The sequence below is a fragment of the Erythrolamprus reginae genome, chromosome 3 (assembly GCF_031021105.1).
Source record: "Erythrolamprus reginae isolate rEryReg1 chromosome 3, rEryReg1.hap1, whole genome shotgun sequence".
NCBI lineage: Eukaryota > Metazoa > Chordata > Lepidosauria > Squamata > Dipsadidae > Erythrolamprus > Erythrolamprus reginae.
In genome coordinates this window covers 200,178,000-200,197,572 of record NC_091952.1, presented here as the reverse complement: position 1 = coordinate 200,197,572, position 19,573 = coordinate 200,178,000, and the positions used below count along the sequence as shown (strand labels likewise).

Sequence of the window (19,573 nt, the reverse complement as noted above, 5' to 3'; positions counted from 1 at the left end):
CTGCGCTTGTCTATTTGTTGATACATGTAGTCCTCAATTTACAATCTCAGGTAAGCCCAGATTTAAGGTGTAACCATGTCGGTTGTTAAAAGATCATCTCTGGGTTCTAAGTACTTTTTTGGGGTTCTTCGTAACTTTAAAGGGTCACTAAGAAATCAGTCTTGCCAAAGACAGTCTATAGTTTTCAATAAGTAACATAAAAAGTCATAAATACTTAATTCTGTTGGGTATGTTTCTAGTCCATTGCTAGTTTATGAAACAGTGAGTAAATGCAAATAACATTCTCAAAAAGTATTTGTACAAAGGAAGTCAGTTCATTGTGTGGCCAATGATGAAATTTAAGGAAATGAATTAATCAATTGTTGCTACTATTTTCTGTTATATATGTTTTGTGGTTTTAAAAAAGCTACAATGAATAAAAACATAAATTTAAACAAAATTACTTAAGCATTTTGGACAAATTATTTTAAAATAGATTGCAGTGTATTTTATGCAAACCAACAAGCAGCACAATTTCAACAGTGATACTAGAGTAATAATACATAGCCAATTGCTTCATAGACCCAGGCTAGAAATGAGTGAAATATGACAAGGATACGTATGGATGCTTCTGCAATTAGAACTAATGTTGTAGATAAATTTCTATATTGTACATTAAGTCTCTATATATTTTTGTTGTTTTTCCCCGCAAGATTATCGCTGATGTGGTGCCAAACAAACCAGCACTGTTGAAGCCACAAACTCCGCCAAATACCCCTGCTGTTTCTAATGTTCAGGAGATAGGCAGTCGGAGGCTTGTTGAGAACTTGATTTTCATTTTAACGGTGATTAATTGAATTTTGTTTAAAATGGAGTTGTTATTATTATTATTATTACTATTATTATTATTATTATTATTTATTAGATTTGTATGCCGCCCCTCTATTACCAACATAATTCATACATACATAATCTATACACATATACATATAAATAGGTGAGATCTGTATCAGATTCAAAAAAATCCAAAGTCAAATCAGGGCAGTTTGTTAAGGTTTACTTTTTAAGTATTTTTGAACCAAATGGAATTTTCCAAACCTTCATGATCACTGTGACATTTTATAGACATTTTATACGTCTGTAAAAAGATTACTGTGTTGCTTTGCAGTCCATACAGAGATGATATCAAAGTAGAGAGAAAGAAGAAAAACAATTTTTGTTAGCCCACATCATTTAAGCAAATATTATTTAAAGGGGTTTATTAAAGTTTTGAAGGATTTACTGAGAGGAGACAAAGAGAAGATGAAAAGTAATCAAGTTTGTGGGACATTATTTGAAGGGATTAAAAACCATGACTATTAAAAGTATAGGAAAAGGATATAGAGATGGTTTATTTGATCAAAGTTAAAATAAATATGCAGTTATTTCTGCAGCCCTAAATGGACTTTGGCTGACTAGGAATGAACAATAAAGTTTAAGATTTGTTTGTTTTTTACATAATCTAAGAGATGAGTTATAGAATGTAGACAGCATTTGTTATATTTTTAAGACATGGTGAATCATTACCAAAATTGTTCATGCATTTCATGATTAAGAGGAAAGTTACTTACATAGGGTTTTCCCCCCACTTTTTTTCTTTTCTGCACTTTTTTCAATTTTGTTTCTATTTTTATTTTTTCTAAGTCTAATCTTTAATAAAATGTTTTTTTTTTAATTATAATTTTCATGTTAAACTCAGGACCTTGCAGTCTGTGGATGGTGTTCTGTAAAATTCAAAATATAGTACCATAAGAAAATTGAATACCAACTCCAAATATAGCTCCATTTCATAAAAGCTTTAAGATATGTATTGAACATTTTTTTAAAAGTCAATTCTAATTTAAATGTCTTCTTAATTTAAGGATAAATACAAAAACCCTACAGGAAATGATTTACATGGGAAAATTGTAGCAAAAATAGAAAGTTCAACTGAGAAAGACATTAATATTCCCGTGTTTCAGGGTAATAGAAGAACAGTTGATTTTCCTTTTCACAACGGAAAGGTTGAAATTGAGGTGAGTCTCCTTAAATAATCTTCCAACAAATAATTCAGGAATGGAAATCAGCAGCCTATTATGTTCATGTGTATATTATTATCTTAATATTTACCTCTCTTTGCCTAATTTTTACTGTAATTTAGAAAATGTAAATGGACATGATTCTATTGCTTAACCACCATTCAGAGTTCAGCTTCCTCAGTAAAGGTGCTTTATGACCTGGAAAGCACTTTTGGGCCATCTTAAATTATCATGCTATACACCCTTGTAGTCACATGACCATATTTTTGTTATGTAGCAGTTGGGTTGCATTTATGATTGGTTGTAATATCCTGCAGTCACAAATTTGCAATGTTATCTTTTGGAAGAATTGATTTGCCTAATGACTGCCACTGGAAAGGCTTGTAAAAAGGGGGCATAGGATAATTTGCTTTGCAATGATTTAGGATTGGAATTCCAGTCCCATCTGTCAAGGATTACCTGTAACAATATTTGGGGTTGCTAGTTTTGTTCCTGAGCAGAGTATAGATCTGGTTCTGAGGACATTATGTTTGGGTTATTTTTAAATTGAAAGGAATGATAAATATAAGTTCCTTATTGCTAAAAATGTGGTATTAATAACAGGCCACTTATTTTCGAAAAAGATTTTAAAGTTGTTAGTATTGAACAAAGGTTAGGGCTTGTATACTAATTAAATGTATATTCATATTAGGTAAATAATTCTTAAATATATAACGCAAATCAATTTTTTTTCCCCAGGATCTTGTGCTAGCAGAAAATTGTCCAGGAAGAAATAAAACTGAGTATAACCTTGTATTTGAGCCAATCATACCTGCTTTAAAACAATATTTGCAACCTTATAATTTGTCCTTTTTTTTTTCTAATGGTGAGTTTCAATGATCCTTTTCTTCTATAATGTTTAAGAAGCTACTTCTAAACCAAATGTACAGGTATGGAACCTGGCTCTATGGCAGTTACTGTGAGAGCAATTTTGGAGTCCTATTGGACAATCACTTCAATGTGAACTAGCAATGTGCAGCAGCAGCAGATAATAATAATAATAATAATAATAATAATAATAATAATAATAATAATAATAATAATAATAATAATAATAATAATAATGCAGCCCTATGCTGCATTAACAGAGAAATAGAATCAAGATTACATGAACCATTAGTACCATTTTATAATGCCTTGGTAAGACAGTACTTGGAATATTGCATCCAGTTTTGGTCACCACAATATAAAAAGGTGTTCTAGATTGGTTCTCTCCTTGATTAGTTTCTATTCATCCTGCCTTCCGTTGCTTTGTAAAATAGATTGACCCCCCTCTTGTTTGTGGCAGCCCTTCAAATATTGGAACACTGCTATCATGTCACCCTTGGTCCTTCTTTTCACTAGAGTAGACATACCCAATTCCTGCAACAATTCTTCGTACGTTATAGTCTCCTTCCCCTAATACAGTGGTACCTTGGTTCTCGACCACAATCCGTTCCAGAAGTGTGGTCGAGAACTGATTTGGTCGAGAACCGAATTAATTCATCCCATAGGAAATAATGGAAATGGATTTAATTGGTTCCCAGCCCATTGACAGTATTTCCTCTATTTCCTAAGGGATAAAGATCTGAGGGGATGGGGTGAGAGAGAATGGGAGTCGGAATCCCAACGCGCCCCACCTGGCCACCCTCTTAACAGCCTCCCACTCTCTACCTTGTAACTGCTCCAAGCTGCAGGAAGGGTAGGGCTGGCTGCAATACCGGCAGCTTCGGGGGGCTCCTTTCCACAGCGGTTCAGTTCATTACCTCCAGGCAGCTGCACCAACTTTTTCTTTCCCGGCTCCGGCGGCTTCCCTTCATCACGTGACGTTCCTGACGCTGCTGCTGCTCCTCGAAGGGAAGCCACCGGAGCCGCTGCCGCCGGGAAAGAAAAAGTTGGTGCAGCTGCCTGGAGGTAACGAACTGAACCGCTGTGGAAAGGAGCCCCCCGAAGCTGCCGATATTGCAGCTAGCCCTACCCTTCCTGCAGCTTGGAGCAGTTACAAGGTAGAGACTGGGAGGCTGTTAAGAGGGTGGCCAGGAGGGGCGTGTTGGGATTCCGACTCCCATTCTCTCTCACCCCGTCCTCTCAGATCTTTATCCCTTAGGAAATAGAGGAAATACTGTAGATTTAATTGGTTCCCAGCAAGTCAATGGGCTGGGAACCAATTAAATCCATTTCCATTATTTCCTATGGGATGAATTAATTCGGTTCTCGACCAAATCGGTTCTCGACCACACTTCTGGAACGGATTGTGGTCGAGAACCAAGGTACCACTGTATTAGGGGAAGGAGACTATAACGTACGAAGAATTGTTGCAGGAATTGGGTATGTCTACTCTAGTGTAAAGAAGGACTAAGGGTGACATGATAGCAGTGTTCCAATATTTGAAGGGCTGCCACAAAAAAGATGGGGGTCAATCTATTTTACAAAGCAACGGAAGGCAGGATGAATAGAAACTAATCAAGGAGAGAACCAATCTAGAACTAAGGAAAAATTTCCTGACAGTGAGAACAATTAATTAGTGGAACAGCTTGCCCTCAGAAGTTGTGAATGCTCCAACACTGGAGGCTTTTAAGAAGAGATTGGACAGCAATTTGTCCAGAATGATAGGATCTCCTGCTTGAGCAGGAGGTTGGACTAGAAGACTTTCAAGATCCCTTCTAACTCTTATATTCTCTTATTGTATCTTCTTTAATTAATTCATTGTATGTGTATCTGTTATTGGAGCGGAAAAATGAATTATTTTCCCTGTCTTTAGATTATGAGAGTCATAAGCAGATGGCAGATCTTACAAAAAACAAAGACGGCATTTTACAGGCAATACGTCTATTTGAAGATTGGTTTGAAGCTAAGAATCAGCTTATTGCTGAAATAGAATGTAAGTACTGTAAGGAAATTCTATTCAATGTACATGTAATTTTGCAAACAAGCCACATTGTTCTCAGGTAACTGATTTTGATGTTTCATCAATGAACATATTTTATATGCAGGTTTTTCAGTCATTTTTAATAAGATGGAGAAGATCTAAAGTTGATTGTAACCTTAGGGATGCTCCAACACATGCAGTATTTTTGCTATTTGCAAACATAATAATATCAGGTTTTGGGTCACGGTACTTACCTATAAGGGTATCTATAGAGCCTTGGTGGTGTAGTAGTTAGATTGCAGTAGTGCAAGCTATTTCTGCTGATCCCCGGCTGCCAGCAGTTTGGCAGATCAAATCTTAGTAGGCTCAAGGTTGACTCAGCCTTCCATCTTTCCAAGGTTGGTAAAATGAGGACCCAGATTGTTGGGGGTAATATGCTTACTCTCTGTAAACCGCTTAGAGAGGGCTGTTTAAAGCACTGTGAAACAGTGTATAAGTGTAAATGCTATTGCTACCTAAAGACCAACCAAAGTCCAGCTTTACCTGAAGGATATGGGAAGTTATGGAACTTACATGGAAGCTAAGATCACCTACCAAGTCAAAATATTGCTGACCATGTGCCATCAACTAGGAAATGTATACAATGCATTAACATATTTTTAAAGACCAGGATTTTTAAAGACCAAAAACAATGTATGAATCAATATATGGGTGGGGTGAAAGTAAGGAAAAAAAGAAATGGATTGCTATACTGAATAACATTTCTGTTTTGTTTGGTTTATATTTGTGCATATCTGTAATTGCTTTGGCTTATTATCACTTCTATTATTTTTTTTCCCTTTCCATAATATTGCTTACTCTGAAAGAAATTATGCATAGTTCTTTTTAATAACGCTCATGGAAGTTTTTCAAAAACGTAAGAGTCTGTATCGATTATTTCTCCTGGGTGGTCTTCACAAACTGTCCCATGTAGAATGAATTGCAGTAGTCAAGCTGTGAGGTGACTAGGTCATGAGGGAAATGGTGCAACTGGTATACCAGATGGAGTTGGACAAAGGTCTTCCTGGTCACAGCTGACACCTGCTCTTCAAGCAGAAGCTGTGAATCCAGGAGAACCTTCAGATTGTTTGCCAGCCTGGAAAGGGGAAATGCCATCCCATCCAAGATTAAAGATGGAATCTCCCCAGATCTGTGTGAGTCAAACACCCAAAGCCACTCAGTCTTGGTAGAACCGAATCTGAGTTGGTTCCTGCCTATCAAACATGCACAGTTCTGCCGCACGAATCCCAGCGACCAGTTAGGTCCCACAGAGTTGGCCTTCTCCGGGTCCCGTCGACTAAACAATGTCATTTGCCGGGACCCAGGAGAAGAGCCTTCTCTGTGGCGGCCCCGACCCTCTGGAACCAGCTCCCCCCAGATATCAGAGTTGCCCCCACCCTCCTTGCGTTTCGCAAGCTCCTTAAAACCCACCTCTGTCGTCAGGCATGGGGGAATTGAAAACTTTTTCTCCCTTTCCCCTAGGCTTATAGAATTTATAGATGGTATGTTTGTTGGTATGATTGGTCTCTTAAATTGGAGTTTTTTAGATTACTTTTTAATATTAGATTTGTTACATTATTTTTTATTGTTAGCCGCCCCGAATCTTCGGAAAGGGGCGGCATACAAATCTAAATAAACTAAACTAAACTAAACAGTTTCCAAGTACTGTGAGAGTAGAAACTGTGAGAGGGAACTTGGAGTCCTAGTGGACAACCATTTAAATATGATGGCATCCAGCACTGTGCAGCAGCTGCCAGAAAAGCCAGCACAGTTCTAGGCTGCACAGAGGAATACAATCAAGATCACGTGAAGTGTTAATACTACTTTAAAAGGTATTAAAATGAATATTTTACTCAAATTTTTATATTTATTCCAAACAATTCCAATAAAATTAAATAAAATATTCTTGAAGAACTGGAAGACAGAAGGAAAAGGGGGGACATGATCGAAACATTTAAATATGTTAAAGGGTTAAATAGGGTTCAGGAGGGAAGTGTTTTTAACAGGAAAGTGAACACAAGAACAAGGGGACACAATCTGAAGTTAGTTGGGGGAAAGATCAAAGGCAACATGAGAAAGTATTATTTTACTGAAAGAGTAGTAGATCCTTGGAACAAACTTCCAGCAGACGTGGTTGGTAAATCCACAGTAACCGAATTTAAACATGCCTGGGATAAACATATATCCATTGTAAGATAAAATACAGGAAATAGTAAAAGGGCAGACTAGATGGACCATGGGGTCTTTTTCTGCCGTCAGTCTTCTATGTTTCTAACTAAATAAAACAGTGTTAAAATTCATTTGGCAAGGGAAAAAAGCCTGAATAAAGTGTACACTTTTACAGGGGTTTTTTGGGCTTACCGGACTGGAAACTATATTATCAGGCAGCTGCGGCAACATGGATCAAAGAATGGATAATCTTAAAAAACAAGATAATATTAGTAATTGGAGGACATGATCTACAATGAGGCTGGCATGTATTTTTATGGGAAAGAAAGAATAAAACAAATTATTTCCAAAGACATCAAGTAAGAGATGTATTAATTGAGGTTTGAGGAAAATTAAGCAAAATTTCTATATAAAGATTTTGCAATGGATTTCAACAATGGAAGCATTTATTTCTCCAAGCATCATAGATTTAGATGAAATAGTTACATATAGGGAATTACTAGACGAATAAGGGAAATTAAAATCAAATCCAGACTTACAAATACAAGGAACCAAAATAGACTGGTGGCCCTACATACAGATCCAAACAAAATTTTAAAAGGACTTAGAGCAACATGGCTTTCAAAATGAACAAAAATAAATTGATAATATTTTGACAGGCATGGATGAAAAAAATTATTACTAAGGTTTATAATTGTTTGCTAAAACATAAAATGGAGGATGAAACCGTAAAAGGAACAATGATTGGGCAAAAAAGTTTTGGGTATAATATTGAATAATAATATTGAACTAGAGTACTGGGAACAATTTGGGGAGGGGCAATGACAGTGTTGGCCACATATAAAGAGAACATAGAACAAAGATGGTAAAGCTGTATTAGTGGAATTATATTTTATTTGTTTGTGTCTCGTGTTGTTTTGTTTTTAACTTGAAAAACTTCAATAAAAACCATTTTTTAAAAAAATATATATAAAATTATGATTAAAATGTTCCTGCATTAATGTTGAAAAAAAAAATCAATAAAATTCCATTTTAAACCTCAGGCTAGAAAATATGGTTTTAGTTTTTATCTGATGCTGCTTTCACTAAGCAGTGAAGTCAACTTTTAGTCCAAGTTGTTATGCTGATTTATTTTCCAGGCCAAGTAAACGAAGCTAGAGGAAAGGTGCTAGACCTCACGGATAAACTGAAAGTACGTCAGATTGACATAACTCAGGCCAATGAGGTAATTTAATTTTCTTAATTTTTATTCATTTTTAATCATCCAAATTTTCATGTAGGATAATCGTATTCAAAGAGATATAATAAACCTCTTGTTCTTGTACACAGACGGATGTGCTGACACAGTAGCCTGACTTTAATACAAGTAGTCCTTGACTGCCTCAACTTATCAGTTATAAGTTGTGACAGTTGTAAGACAGATCACCCACACAGCCAACCTTATTTTATGCCCTTTTTCACAGCAGTTATTAATGTAAATTAATGTAAATGCCACAATTATAAACTGATCACCACAGTCATTAAGCATACCGTGGTCATAAAGCAAACCAATGGTTTTGAATGGACTGGGTTTGCCAAAAATTGGAAGCAAATGCTGGGTTTTGGCAAAAACATTATAAAACACAGTTTTATAAGGGGAGATTGCAAAGGCCATAATTGCAAGATGGTTGCTGTTGTGGTTAGCTCTGGCCCAGCTCCTGCCCCAAGGACTGTGGATGTGGGGGAGACATCCACATGCTGCAGGCCTGTTTTGCCCACGGTGGAATCTGATGATGAAGGCTCCTCTGACCAAGAAGACATGAGTGACAGGGAGGAGGAGAGTGTGGCAGACAGCTCAGAAGGAGATCAATTATCTAGCTCCTCCTTGGATTCAGAACAAGAGTTAATGATACAACCACGCATTAGGAGAGCGTTCAGAGGCAACAACAACTGAGAGATTATTATCAAAGAAAATGAGGCCACCTGTGGTTGGGTGGGGCTGTGGTAATTAGTGAGGCTTCTATAAAGAGCAGCCTGTGGGTTTGGCCATTGTGGAGGATTATCTGATCGTTGTGTTTTGTGACTGATTTCCTGACTTTGGCTTTTTGTGTGCTGATTTTTCCCCATTTTGAAACTAAACCAGAGCAAAGTGTGTTTCACTTTGTGAAAGAAGGACTTTGAATTGCCTCACAGCTGCAAGCAAAGTATCACAGGACTGAGAAGGGACTTTTACAAATTACCAGTTTGTTTGGAGACGAGTGCTCTTTGCTATACCAAAAGAGGGCTTAGTTTAAGTGAATTTTCATTATAAAGAACATTGTTTTGAATTTTCAAACGTGTGTGTGTCTGAAATTTATACCTGTGAATTTTTGGGAGGATTCTACCAGAGAGCCCGACAGAACAGTTGCCAAGCTTGAGGATCCCTGAGGTAGAAGTCACCACTGATCTAAATGCAACCCCCCCCCCCCCCATCAAAATAGATACGCTATGTAAATTAGTTTTAAAATAATTGTCAAAGATAATGTGGGGTCTTGTTTTCATAAGATTGCAACTTTCATATTTCAGTGCTAATACTGTTATATGCTTATATTCCAGGTTTGAAGAATTTTGAGTTTCATTTAGAGGTCATAATACCTCACTTAATTTGTTTTAATTTTCGTCTATTTACACCCCTTACACATTTTGATTTTCCTCCTGCTTTGTACTCTTTTTTATTGTAATTCTTTTATCTAATTGAATTAACACTTCTTTGTTACATTTTCAAATATAAAACCAATTTCTAAGAGTAGTTCAAAAAGTAAAAGGGAAGTACAGCCCCAATCCCATGGCTGCCAGTTAATTGATAAAGTAATATCAATATGAACTATATTTCCAGGTTGTTTTTAGAAAAAAACAATGAATTTTACTATTGTCCATTGGAGGCTTGCTTAAGTGAGATAAAAAGTCACTAGAGCTTTAAATTAATTGTATCTTTGTAAATGGTTTATATGTTTTGTTATTTCGATAATAACATATTTCTATAATAACACAAGCACTATTCTTCTGTCTTTTCTTTTAGCTGCAGCATATTGATTCCTTAATAAGACTTAAGCAAGTTGAGCAGGAAAATATATTAAGACAACCTAGAAGAACATGCACACTTGCCAATTACCCCAAATGTAATCAGGATATTTTGGGTAAGGTAAGTTTGTTCTCAATTTTCTTTAAAAAAAAAAACTTATATTTTTGTTATTTTATTTTTCTCTCCTTTTTATACAGTATGTGTCTTTCTTACCTATTTTGTCATATACCCACTTATTGTATATGTTCAGGCTTTATTATCATTTATTGTAGTAGCAGTGGTAGTGGTAGTTGAAGTAGTAGTATTAATAGTAATTTTTTTTTCAATATTATTAGCTTTACGGAACCATAATATATGCCTGTCAATTCTAACTGGAAAAAAAGCAGAAAAGGGCATTATTATCTCTATTTTAATTAAGCTTGTCATTTAATAAGTAATAATACCATCATAAGAGCCAGTTTGGTGGAGGCATCAAGGTAGAAAGCAGGAGATTTTAGGTACAAAGCCAGCTTAGCCCTAGCAAGCCTGAAATGGCAAAACCTTGCTGAAAAAACTGTAGGAACTTTTCCTGGTAGCTGCCAGGAGCCCATATTGACTTGAAGGCTATGTATGTGCCAGGGGTGGGTTCTACTTACCTTTACCCCCACTTTGCACCGTGACAGAAGTTCATATTTTGCACGCACGTGTCCCTTCCCGGAAAATAATCAAAAAATAGCTTCTGCACATGCGCAGAGGTAAAATCGAAGATGGTGGCACGCACGGACCAGCACCGACAGAACTGGCTCTGTGATGTCATCACAGGCTCACTAACAATTCTTTAGAACCGGTAGGAACCCACCTCTGCTGTGTGCATATGTGAAAAAGCGATAAGTAAAGCAATCACTTTTCTTTCATAATACAGTGTTCCCTCGATTTCCGCGGGGGATGCGTTCCAAGACCGCCCGCGAAAGTCGAATTTCCGCGAAGTAGAGATGCGGAAGTAAATACACCATTTTTGGCTATGGACAGTATCACAAGCCATCCCGTAACACTTTAAACCCCTAAATTACCATTTCCCATTCCCTTAACAACCATTTACTCACCATTATTACTGGTACTCACCATTGAATAAGACACTTAGTGATCCTGATATTTATAAACATAATTATTTCTTAACAATAATTATTTTTTTTGTTATTTATTTGCAAAAATTATTAGTTTGGCGATGACATATGACGTCATCAGGTGGGAAAAACCGTGGTACAGTATAGGAAAAAAACTGTGAAGTATTTTTTAATTAATATTTTTTTTAAACTGTGGTATAGGCTATTCGCGAAGTTCGAACCCGCGAAAATCGAGGGAACACTGTACTTAAGTGAAAACTTCATAATTATAAACGTGCATGACCAATTCTTTTTACACGTTACTAAATACAACTTTTTGTTTATGTCAGAATTTTCTTGAGGAAAGACTTCTGAGTTTGTTTCTCTTTTTGGAGTGGGGAGTGGATGTTGGAGACCTAGCATATAAAGTTTAGCCACAAAACTGAATAGCATAATCTCCCAAATAGATTAAGCACACAGGAAGGTCTTTTCTTTTTATACATATAAAATAACCCTTAATTCTTAATTCATTCTTTAACATTTGTGCAAGATTGCACACTTAGCACAAGTTGCAGACGATGACATAGCAAAGGTCATTTCCTGGCATTTGGCAAGTGATATGGATTGTGTAGTCACTTTGACAACAGCTGTTGCACGTCGTATCTTTGATGAGACTGGAGGTAGACAACAAGTGTTGGCTCTTGATGCTATTTATAAGAAGAATCTTCCAGCCTGGAACAGGTAAAATTTTCTTTTCTTTTCCAAATTTAATTAATTTTTTTATTTCCAAATGTAATCATTGCAACATTTTTAGTTGTTGTTTTTTAATTTAGTTTTTTCCCTGTTACTAGGAAGTGATATATCAATATTGGACATCATTTAATTTGTGTTCCTACAGTAAGAATGAGATTGGCTTAGTTTCCGTGCTTAAAATTAGAGTTCAGTCAGAAGGGATAAGGAAGGGTGTTAGTTAGTTAGTTATTCATTCATTCATTCATTCATCCATCCATTCATTCATTCATTTATTCATTTCCATGTTTCAGTTTGTTTTAGAGTAACTGACTTTCATGCCTAAAGAAGGATTAGAATTCATAGTCTCAGTTTAGCTCTGGATCTTAACCATTACATCTAAATTGTTAAATATTAGCTGCCAATTTGTTTTCCTGAGTTCCTAATGGTGATTTACTTCTGAAAGAATGAATTTGTGTCATATTCTGTTTCAAATCCTATTCATTGGAAATTATATTGTAATACATTCAAAATGCAAATTTCCCCTTTAAAATGTTAGCAGTCAACACTAATATCTAAATGGTTGCCAAATGTTTTGTATTTTCTGACAAATTCAACAATGAAATAATACCTCTTTCTTTTAAGCAGGCCTTTACCTCATTTGCAAAATAAACAAAACCTTTTCAGTCCTATTGGAAATCCTGAATTTGCTAAGAACTTGCTAATATTTCCAGAGCACAAGGAGAATTGCAAAATAGGTAAATATCATAGAAATAATGTTTTTAGGCTTTTATTCCCACAAACAAATCTGAGGGGGGTTGGGCTGAGACCGAATAACCAAGTGTTTCCATGGTTAAAAATAGACTTTAACTTGGGTCTCTGTAGTCAAAACACCTGAATATTATCCCAGGCTGGTAACTGAAAGAGCTTGAAGAAACTATATGTTTGGAAAGACTTCTTATCCATCAAATAATAATGCCACCCCGGTTATTAGTAATTGCTAACAAGAAATTTCTCTTTAGGTAAGTGTTAAATAAACACTATTATTTATCCCATGTTTCCTGTAAGGAACTTATTAAGTTCCCTCCCTCCCTTTTCTTTTTTATTTTATTTAAGCTGCCAAGCACAAATTAGTCAAGTTAAACAAAGGATTACCTTCCTTGAACCCCGTGCAGATTTATGTGGTTCTGGACAATTAGTAGTTTCTATAAACTTTCCAATATGGAAGTTATTTATTTATTTATTCATTCATTCGACTTCTATGCTGCCCAATCCCAAAGGACTCAGGGCAGCTTCCAACATAACAACAATACAAAAAGATACAGCAATAAGCTCTAAAAAAACTAACCCCAGTAAAATCCATTTATATAAAAACCAATCAAATCTTATGCCTGCACACCATTCATAAAATAAAATTTGGCCATGATAGATGGACAATTCATGGGACCCAGGTCTGCCTGTAAAGTCAGGTCTTTGTGGCCTTGCGAAAGGCCAGTAGGGTGGGAGCAGTATGGACATCGGAGGGTAGTTGGTTCCATAGAGCCAGGGCAGCCAAGAGAAGGCCCTCCCCCGTGGTCCCACCAACCTACATTGTTTAGTCAACAGGATCCGGAGAAGGCCAACTCTGTGAGCTCCTATTGGTCTCTGGGAGGATTCATGTTGTTTCAGACCAAATAGATTTCAAACACCTCGAATCCCTTCCAGTTTAGAGGATTTACTTCCTAAAACCACTGAACTTTTGCTGAAACAGCATTGTTTGTTGAAACATTCCTCATGCAGGGAGGAATGGTTAGTAGCACTATTTGCCTAATGGCTCAGAATTATATATCTCTAATGGCTAGTAGCACTACTTTTAACCATCTTATTGCAGGGGGGAAAGCCTTTATATAAACCTTCACATGTGTCCTTTTACATACGCTTCTGCTTGAAATTGTGTATGGCAAACATCTAGCAACTGGAGAACAAGGCATAAATGCAGATGGCCTTGAATTTATATACAAATATGCAATTTCTTAATACCTGTAGTTTATCAAGGAGACATCTATGAAATCCAGTACATATTAGAATGATAAAGTTGTTCTTTTCCTGGGTTATCTTGACAAACTTTCTTTCTAATTTAGTGTAATTCTATTCACTATATCATGATGCTAATGTCATATCCACTATTGATGCTCCTTAATAAGCAGATGTGAATAAAAATGTCAGTTTGTGTATTGGTTTGTATTCTAAACACTATTAATATTTTGTAATATACCTTTATAGTGTTTGGGATGCTCTTGGGGAATACAATTATTATTGACAATTTGGAAGCTGCCAATCATTACAGAAGAGAGGTATGTATTATAGTTGTAAGGTCTTTTGCTGATTGCTTATATACACATGAGTGTCTGAAAAAGGTGACATGCAAAGCCCTTTCTGTGGGTATGCAAGCCGTCACTCAGCTCCACTGCGCATGCCTGCATGCCTCCCACCGGCCAGCTGATTTTGGGGTATCTGCCACAGGATGGGATCATGCAGGAGATGCGTGCTCCTGCATGATGGGTGGGGAGTCATGCAGATGGGTACTGCATCCCCCCCCATGGCCCATTTTTGGTCCTAGGAGGTTGCAAGGAGGCCTGCTAGCCCCAAAACGGGGCAGGGGGGGCCACGCATGCCTTTAAAGGAGGAACACGGAGGGGTCACATGTTTATGCGCAGGGCAGGAGGGTCGTCAGCACATGTGAGGGGGCAGGGTGTGCATTGCATAATGTGTGCTGTTGCGCACTCTTGCTTTTGCACCCAAAAAGAAAAAGGTTACCCATCACTGGTCTAGCTCCATTTATATTTTATTCACAAACATATAAAGGTCCTCTTTCCTAAAGGACTTGCTTGGTTAATGTCCATTTTCTCCTAGATCAGGGGTAGGCAAAGTTGGCTCTTCTATGACGTGTGGACTTCAACCCCCAGAATTCCCAAGCTAGCACGATTGGCTCATGAATTCTGGGAGTTGAAGTCCACAAGTCATAGAAGAGCCAACTTTGCCTACCCCTGTCCTAGATAATAGATCTTCCTATGATGTACAAACTCCATGTTGATGTTAAGCCTGTTCTATCCAGACCATCTGGGGATGGGGTGGGGGCAATGGCTCAGAAGCTAAAGGCATTGACCTTCACAGCTGGAAAGCTGACAGCTGGGGTTTGAGACTCATATGTTGCATGATGGGTTGAGCTCCGGTTACTTGGCCCAACTGCTACTTACCTAGTAGTTGGAAAGCATGCAAATGCAAGTAGATAAATAGGTACCAGTTCAATGCGAAGGTAACAGCGTTCTGTGCACTTAGCATATAATCATGCTGGATCCATGACCATAGAGATGTCTTCGGACAACACTGTCTCTCTTGGCTGAGAAACGGATATGAGCACCTCTAGAATTACACACGACTGGATAAGGGAAATGTTTACCTTTTATTCAGTCAATCATAGCCATCGAATACTGTACTAAGATAAGACTTCAGCAACATCTCCAGGATTACACTGTACAATTGGGCATCATCAACAAATATTGTCCTCACTAAATGACCACAATGGTGCCGAACTTGGCAGATTTATGATGGGTCCTTTTAGTTGCAGCAGTCACAGCATCCCTGCAATCACACAATCACCATTTGCGATCTTCACTGCCAGATTCCAAAAAGCAAAATCTGTGGGGAAGCCGGATGATCACAAATGGTGGTCGTATGACCACAGGACGCTATGACTAAGTGAGTTTTGCTTAATTAGATAGTCACTGAGATTGCAAATTGATATAGTCATGTGACATTACATTTTACAATCACACTGCTTTAGCAACAGAGTTGCTAGTGTGTTTTGCCATTGCTAAGCAAGGATTGCCAAGATGTTAAAAGGGAGACCACTCTGATTTTTAGACAGTTCCCATCAAAATATAGTTTAGACAGAAAAACATCCATCCAATTCTTAGCTAATTTGAAACAACTTAAAGATAAGTTATTGCAGTAAAATGTGGTTTTCAGCACATTTTTTTTCATCCAAGTGTTTTCCCCAAATGTAGTGTCTGCTTCTTTTTACATCAACCCAGTGTTGAGCTATTTTGTTTTCAGTATAGATAGTAAATCTAGGCTTTACTTCCTCAGAAAATTGTAAGGGAAACCTTTATAAACAGTTGGCTTAAGGGGAGAAGCAAATTCACAAATAAAAATATGTTGAAAAGAAACTAGGATTCATGTTGAAATTCAGATTCTTTGGATTCTATCAAGTATATGTGCCCTGTGCTTAAGAAACAGACTGGCTGCAATATGCTGTGGGAGAAGGGCCAAACTTAGAACTGAAAGAATACGTTTGCCTCTTAGTTGGAATGAGATTTCCATATCGTATGTAACACAAAGGTTAGGGTACAAAAAGGAGAATGGAAAAAGAACTCCAACCTGCTTCCAATCCCATTTCTCAGAAGTTGAGATTGGAAGGGAAGCATATGAACAGTAGGTGCTTACACTGTGGAAGTGGGAGGAGGAAGGCAGTTTTCTCTTCCCCAAATACCAAAAGGTGGTAGAAGGCATTCAGGTTATTTGCTGTCTTGAAATATTATTCTGGGTGAGAATAGCAGGGCTGGGTTCCAGCTTCTTCTACTGCCTCCTGAAGCCTGAGGAAGGTGAAAAATGGCACAATGGGCTAATTGAAAGTTCAGAAACAAACTTCCAGCGGGCCCATTGGGCCCATTTTTCACCACCCATAGGCTCTGGAGGCTTCAGTGAGGTCTACGTGCATGAGCATGGGGGGGGGGGCGCAGGGGAGATTATGCATGCATGCATGAGGGGAGGGCATTGCATTATGGGTGTGGACATGCACGTGTGTGCTATCATGGGGATGCATACTCTTTTGGCACCCGAGAAAAAAAAAGGTTCACCATCATAGTCCTACAGTAAGACCTCACCTATCGCTGGTGTTATGTTCCAGACCCGGCCGCAATAGGTGAAATCCGCGATGGGGAATTTATCGACTGGTAGTACTTATTTAAGTATTTATATTGTAATTGTTTGGTAAGTTTTCATTGTTTTAAGTGTTTATAAACCCTTCCCACACAGTATTTATTTTAGATACAGTATTTAAATACAGTATTTACAATTTTAGATATATCTTTTTTGAAAAACCTGCCGATCGAGTTCCGCGGGCTGTTTAAATCTGCCGATCGACTTCCTCAGAAACCCGCGAACCAGCAAAGATCCGCGAATGATTTTTCTCATTAATATTTCTTGAAAACCCGCGATGAAGTGAAGCCGCAGTAGGTGAAGCGCGGTATAGCGAGGGACTACTGTATATAATTTACTCAGCAATTAAGTTCTAGGTTTAAAAAAAAAAAAAATAACAACACTTGAATTTGTTCTAATAAGTTCACAGAAAATGCTTGCTTAGTGGCATAGAACAGGGGTGTCAAACTTGATTTCTTCGTGGGCCAGGTGAAAGTTCTAGTTTTCCTCCATGGGTTGAGGAGCGGGGAAGAATTGGCAGGCGCAAACGCATGCAGACCCCACCATCCCGGCCACCTCCTGTGCTGACATGACATGGGCTGGGCCTGTGCACGCCCATGACCACCAACCCCTGCACACACGTGATAGAATGGGCCAGGCTGAAGCTTCCTGGAAGGCCAGCTGCAGAGCCCCTGCTGCCAAACACCTCCCTCCATGCCGGGATGGCCTGGCCTGTGCATATATGCGCCTGACATCTCCTGTGCGCATGCACGCACACTGGGGTTGGGTGGATCTGGCCTGTGTGTGCGTGCACCCGACACCTCTGCATACCCCCCCCCAAGATTGGGTGGGCCTGGCGGAAGTGATGCGAGCCAGCCCAACTGCAGGCCTTAAGTTTGACACCCCTAGAATTCTTTTTTTAAAGTACTAAATTTTGACAGTAAATTCTTTCTTTATATATATAGGTTGTGAAAACGACATATTGTCCAACTTTATTAACAAGAGAGGGGAATAGAATTTGCAATAATGGAAAGTTTGGAGGCCTACAGAATAAAGCCCCTCCTATAGAGAAGCTTCGGGGAATGGTTTTTGGAGCACCTCTGCCACCGGATTTCAATGTCTCCCTAGGTGCATTCAGAATTTAATAAATGAAATCAACTATTACACAATGTTTTGTTAAGTGTTTCCCATTAAGAGTTCAATTAAAATCACTGCTAGATTTCAATTAAATTGATTATCAAATTGCTGCTGCTATTATTATTGTATGTTAAACTAATGAAATGGAACATTTTAGCTGGTTTCCAATATGGTTTATATTGCAACTGTTTAAAAAACATAGTTCATTTTATTGTATCTTCAATGAATAAAATTATTTGGATTTTTGCTATGCAATGATGTAGAATAAAAAGTTCACTGCTCTTAATTTAGCCACATAATTTTTTTTCTACTTTTAGAAAAGCATTTTAGGAAAGCAACAAGGATTATATATAGGAATATTTTCTAAAGTTGAAAGGTTTGTCAGGTGCCTGGTCTTGAAAAGTATGTGTTTAAGATTGTTACTTGTCCCTCTCCCAAAACTATTCCCTTTTACTCTACGACAAAAATAAGATGCTTTCAAGCTGGAATTTCTAGTTTAATTATATTTAAAGGAGGAAGGGAGAGAGTGAATACCAGGCATCGCATGATAACTCACTGGTAAATAAAGCATTTTCTTATACTGACTGCCGGCTGAGTGCAATTTGGCAGTTCGAATCTCACCAGACTCAAGGTTGATTCAGCCTTCTATCCTTCTGAGGTCAGTAAAATGAGGACTCAGATTGTTGGGAGCAATATGCTGACTCTGTAACCATTTAGAGAGGGATGTGAAGTGGTATATAAGTCTAAATAGCATTGAGGGAGGTAGATAGATAGATAGATAGATAGATAGATAGATAGATAGATAGATAGATAGATAGATAGATAGATAGATAGATAGATAGATAGATAGATGATAGATAGATAGATAGATAACAAAATTATTCAAGCATTCTTCAATACTTTTATTTAATGACCATAGTGACTTCATTGTTCCTGCTAATTACTATTACAGATTATAGTCTTGTATTTTATTAACATGTAAACCTTTTTCTTTATATATTAGATCTCCTTCAGCAATACCGTGCAGCATTTGAACAACTTAATAAAGTAAACACTGACCTTGGCAAAGAAAAATTGGTTACTTTAGAAATGCAAAGGAAGAGCGAAGAGCTTGAGGAACTAAAAGGCAAACTTGCATCAATAGAGAAGATATTAGGTATGGATGTATTGACACCCACTTATTTATTACTAAAAGGCATTTTGGCACACCAATGTAATGGAATATAAATTTATAAACATATAAATAATGAAGTCATGTATAATTAGGACCCAAGTTTTAATGAATCAAACAGGACTTTCTATACAGGTACCCCTGAAACCATTTGTTTGGTGACCACTAAAAATTACAATAGCACTAAAAAAAAGTGATTTATGATCGTTCTCCATATGACCATTGTAGCCTTCCCCGTGGTCATATGATCAGAATTTGATGTCTGGCAACCTTCTGACAAGCAAAGTCAATGGGAAACCAGATTCAATAAACTATCATGTTATT

The 19,573-nt window shown here is 37.5% G+C and overlaps 1 protein-coding gene across 3 annotated transcripts in view; it reads left to right on the top strand.

The window, feature by feature from the left end:
- SMCHD1 (structural maintenance of chromosomes flexible hinge domain containing 1) overlaps nucleotides 1-19,573 on the top strand; it is a 93,296-nt gene that overhangs the window by 69,408 nt on the left and 4,315 nt on the right. For 2 of the 3 annotated variants that reach the window (XM_070747592.1, XM_070747594.1), the window contains 11 exons: nucleotides 693-824; nucleotides 1,881-2,033; nucleotides 2,775-2,901; nucleotides 4,816-4,935; nucleotides 8,271-8,356; nucleotides 10,169-10,291; nucleotides 11,804-11,994; nucleotides 12,631-12,740; nucleotides 14,245-14,315; nucleotides 17,907-18,069; nucleotides 19,082-19,234. In XM_070747592.1, the coding sequence (XP_070603693.1) occupies nucleotides 693-824; nucleotides 1,881-2,033; nucleotides 2,775-2,901; nucleotides 4,816-4,935; nucleotides 8,271-8,356; nucleotides 10,169-10,291; nucleotides 11,804-11,994; nucleotides 12,631-12,740; nucleotides 14,245-14,315; nucleotides 17,907-18,069; nucleotides 19,082-19,234 (1,429 nt within the window). Of the gene's footprint in view, nucleotides 1-692; nucleotides 825-1,880; nucleotides 2,034-2,774; nucleotides 2,902-4,815; nucleotides 4,936-8,270; nucleotides 8,357-10,168; nucleotides 10,292-11,803; nucleotides 11,995-12,630; nucleotides 12,741-14,244; nucleotides 14,316-17,906; nucleotides 18,070-19,081; nucleotides 19,239-19,573 lie in introns of all 3 variants that reach the window. The other variant, XM_070747593.1, reaches the window with a different exon arrangement.